At 57.8% G+C, this 4,448-nt stretch overlaps 1 protein-coding gene across 1 annotated transcript in view; it reads left to right on the top strand.

Annotated features, from left to right (window-relative positions):
• C22H2orf42 (chromosome 22 C2orf42 homolog) overlaps positions 1 to 275 on the top strand; it is a 20,788-nt gene extending 20,513 nt beyond the window's left edge. Inside the window, exon 8 of the mRNA XM_033519391.1 lies at positions 127 to 275. Within this exon, the coding sequence (XP_033375282.1) occupies positions 127 to 275 (149 nt within the window). The remainder of the gene's footprint in view (positions 1 to 126) is intronic.
• Positions 276 to 4,448: the final 4,173 nt, after the last annotated feature.

The following is a 4,448-nucleotide window of genomic DNA, read 5'->3' as shown; positions in this document are numbered from 1 at the left end:
GTGCAGCTGCAGCACAGACAGCACACCATGGGGACACAGGCAGGGACACAGACACGCCACCCCACAACCCCAAAATTGGGGTGACGGGACCCCCAAACCCCGCTCGTTTTGTCACTGTCCCCCCAGAAAACCGCGACACGGGCGGTGGCAGCAGCCAAAAACCCCGAGATCAGCCCCAAAATGTCCTTTACAGCCCCTCCCTCCAACATTTCCCTGCCATTAAACCCCCGGCCACCTCGGAATTTTCATCCGTTAATTCGGGTCCATTAATTTAGTCGGGTTAATTAGGGAATATCGATCATTTGGGTCGGGGGACACCATTAATTTGGGGACGTCGCTGATTTGGGGCCCTGAATTCATTAATTTGGGGACGTCAGGCATTTAAATAACATTTAAATAACATTTAAATAACATTTAAATGGCATTTAAATAGCATTTAAATCCTCCTCGCACGCGCGTTGTCCGATTTGCCCTTTCTTCCCCAAAATCCGCTGAAGAAAGGGGAGGATGTGGGAGTTTTCCCGTGGGAATCGGACGGTGAAAGGGTTAAAAAGTGGGTTAAAAATCCTTGAAAAAGTCCTGGTGGAATTCAGCTCCAGTTTTTCCAAACCCTGTTGGAGCTGAGTGATGCACGGAACGATTTTTGGGAGAGAAAGGAGGAAAAAAAAAGGGGGAGCAAAAAAAAAAAGAGAATTCCCCCCCGAAACTTCTCCGAGTTGGGATTGGAGGCTCCTGGAAAGAGCTCAAACCCATTCTCAGCTAAATCACCGGCAAAACGGCTAAAAACTCCAAATTCCCAAAGGTTTCCCAGGAAAAAAACGCTTTCCAAAGGGATCTGAGGAGCCGTGAAATGCCCAGTGGGTTGGACAAAGCCGGCTCCAGGTGGAGGAGCAAGCACAGACCCGAAATTCCCAATCCCTGCCGCATTCCCAGGAGAAATATTCCCTTTTTTTCCTTCCCGAAAAAGCCCGGGACCCGAGCAACGCGACTCCCACGGGAATAAATGGGATCAGCCGGGCCGGGAATTGGTTTTTCCCCAAATTTCCAGCCTGGCAAGGCTCTGCCAGGCGAGAATTCCCTGCAAAAAGCGTCGGGGATTGAATTCCTCCAGCCTCCTCTTCCCTCCCGTCCTCCTCCTCCTCTCCAGCATCCATCGGATTTACTCCCGAGCCCTCTGAGCTGCTCACATCGCAGCCAAAACTGGGAATATTTTCATTTTCCAGGCATGAGGAATCCCCCCGGATTACCCTGGTGACATCCTGAAGGTGCCACCAGCACGAACCCAACCCCGGCCTGTCCTTCATCCCATCCATCATCCCCCTGCTTTTAATTTTTTTGGAGATGCCTGACGCGTTTTGGGGCGATTTCACGCTGGAAGAGGCAAAAAAAAAATTTAAAATAATAAAATAAAAAAAATCCCACCTCAACCCTCCAGGGAAAACCTCGGAGATGGACAAATATAGTAACTTTTATTAGTAATGCTTTAAATGAGATTAGCCCTAATCGCCAGCGCTCGGCCCCGAGCCTAGCTGCCAAATTCACTCAGGGAATTTTAAGTTTTGAGGATGAACGGGAATTTTCGAGCATCGGGAATTCCCCAGGGACACCTTGAGCTGCGCCATGTCCCATCCCTGCCACCCAAAAAAGGGTTTTTGGGGGTCTGCTGGGCCTGTTCCCAATGGGAATGGGATTTTTTTGTGGGGTCTGAGCCTGTTCTTGCTGGGAATGGGGTTTTTTGTGGGGTCTGAGCCCGTTCCTGATGGGAATGGGTTTTTTTGTGGGGTTTGAGCCCGTTCTTGCTGGGAATGGGGTTTTTTGTGAGGTCTGATCCTGTTCCTGCTGGGAATGGGATTTTCTGTGGGGTCTCTTTATGGTTTGTTCCCAAATCTGAGGGGGACATTTCGGAGCATCCTTCCCTCGCTCGGGGCGGACACCGGCGGCTCCCGGTGCGGAGCGCGTTCCGCGCTAATGAGCGGCTTCCCTAGACGTTGATTAGTTATGCAAATGATTGGGAAAGACACCCAGAGCCGCCTGGGAAGTGTCTGACAGAGCCGCGCCATGGGAGCAGAGCTAAACCTTGACCTCTGAGATCTTCATCATCCTCCTCCTCCTCCTCCTCCCGGGTGGGGACACGGCAGGAGATCAGCCCCAGGGGGACAGCAGGAGCTCCAGCCGGGGCAGAGCCGGCTCTCCCGGCCTGCCCGGGCCGGAGGAACTGGTGGAACTGGTGCTGGGAAGGGGCTGCGGCTGCCAAAGCTCCCCGGGAGAGCCGCGGGGCCGTGGGAACAGCGGCAGAGCCCGGCCCGGCTCACCGGCACCATCCCGGTTCCGGGGAACCCAACCCCGCAGAATCCTCACAAATCATCTTTTCCCTTCATATCCTGCCTGGAAAAGCGCTGGGACAAACCCCGGCCGTCGGATTTCAGTTTTCGCCGGCGTTTTGCCAAGGGAAAAGTCCTCGCCTTGCCTCGCCAAGCCACCTGTGCCAGCGTCCCCTGCATCCCATCCCAAATCCCAAATCCCATCCCAAATCCCAAATCCCATCCCAAATCCCAAATCCCATCCCAAATCCCAAATCCAGGGAAAACCCCGCTGGATCCAACCCAGAGGCGCACGGCAGCCGCTCAACCCCCGACACCACAAAATAAAAAAAAGGCAAATCGGCGCCGATGGGGGATTTTTTTTTTGGGGGTGGAAACACCAAAACTCGACGCCGAGAAGATTTTTCTCCCTCCCACATTGGAGCCCCCCCAGTTAGAGCAGCCCCCCCCCCCGTTTTTTCCCTGGATTTTGCGTGGGCACAAAATGCCAGATCCCGGTTCCAACCACCCCGGCCGGTAAAACCAGCCGTGCCGAAGGAAGGAAGGCGTTGGAATTTTTTTTTTTGGGGTGTAGAGAATGCCGCAACTTGTCAGCTCCGAGATGCCCCCCTCGGGCACGGCTCTGCCTTCCCCTTCCTCGCCACCCCCTTCTTTTTGGGGGAACCGACCCCCACCCCTCCCAGGACGGCGCCCGGGTGGGTTTTTCGTGCGGGGTTTTGCTCTTTCACGCCAAGAAATTCCAAGGAATTCGGTTTAAAGGTGGGTTTTGTTCCGCCCGTCCCGCGGCGCTGTTTTGGGGGATGCCCCAGGGGGTTTTTTGGGGGGGTGTTTAAAGCGTCGAGGCGGCCTTTAAGGCAGCAGAAAGTCCCATTTCCCACGGAAATACCCTTAAAAAAACAAACCCATCCACCAAACCGAGGAGGGGCTTTCCCTGCCCACCCCTCCGGGTCGCGGTGACGCTCAAAGGGGTCACCCTGAGGTGTGGGGATCAGGGGGGACGGCTGAGTTTGGGGGAGCTGGGGGGGTCGCTCACCTCCCTGTGGATCCCCTCGTGCCTCTCCATCTCCATCCCGGGGGGGGGACAGCGTTAGATTTGGGGGCTCCCCCCGGCCGGGGGGGCGGCTGGCCCGGGCTGGCGGAGCCCCCTGCCCGGCCACAGGGACATCCCGGGGTCACCGTGTCCCCCGCCCTGGGGACAGCGCGGGGGTTCTGCGGGGACAGAGCCGCGAGTCAACCCCGACTTTGAATTTCCACGCCGCTTCCAGCCCGGGGGGGGCGGCCCCGCTGTCTCCCCACCCCTCTTTTTCCCCGAGCCTCCCCCTCCCAAAACCGGGGCGCTGCCTCCCCCTTTTTTTAATCCCACCCCTTATTTCTCCCAACCCCATTTTCCTTTCCTTTTTTCCCCCCCCACCTCAAACCCGCACGGCTTCGCACAAACTTCACAACTTCAGCCGCGCACCGGCAACTTTCCACCTCCCCCGCTCCCCGCTCCCCAAATTTAGATAGAAAAGAGCATTTACCGGCAAAAAAAAATAGGAAATAAATGGTTCTGCTCCCCCTCCTCGGGCTCGGGGGGCTGCGGGGGGCTCGGCGCGGGGCTGAGCGCTCTCCCGGCGGCGGGGGGACCCCGGTGGGAGGCTCGGGATGTCGCCGGTACCCCGAGGGGACCCGCGGAGCTGCCTCGCGTTCGCCGCCGCCGCCGCTGCTCTGCTGCTTCCTTTGTTCTGCAGCGCCCGCTCGGGGGGACCCGCCGGGCGGCCGGGGGGCTCCGGGCCAGCGCCCGCAGCCGCCCCCCGAGCTCGGGGAGAACGGGGAGGGGGCGCCCGGGGGGTTCGGGGGAAGCGGGGGGTTCGGGGGAAGCGGGGAGAACGGGGGTGTGCGGGTTTTGTTGTTGTAGGGCGGCGGCGGGTGGTTGTTTTGGGGTTGTTGTTGTTGTTTGTTGTTGTAGGGTGGCGGCGGGTTGGGTTTGGGGGATTGAAGGGGAGGGGGTCGCGCCACCCCTGTTGGTTTTGTAGGGGAAACAGCTGTGGGTCCTCTGGTGGTGTTTTTGTAGGGTCGTTGTGGGGTCTCGCTCTGTGTTATTGTAGGGTCTCTGGGAAAAATCCCAGGGGGTGGCAGCCCGGCTCC

This window comes from Parus major, chromosome 22 (assembly GCF_001522545.3).
Source record: "Parus major isolate Abel chromosome 22, Parus_major1.1, whole genome shotgun sequence".
NCBI classification, from domain to species: domain Eukaryota; kingdom Metazoa; phylum Chordata; class Aves; order Passeriformes; family Paridae; genus Parus; species Parus major.
The sequence above is the reverse complement of the archived record's forward strand: the minus strand, read 5'-3'. Positions and strand labels throughout refer to the sequence as shown.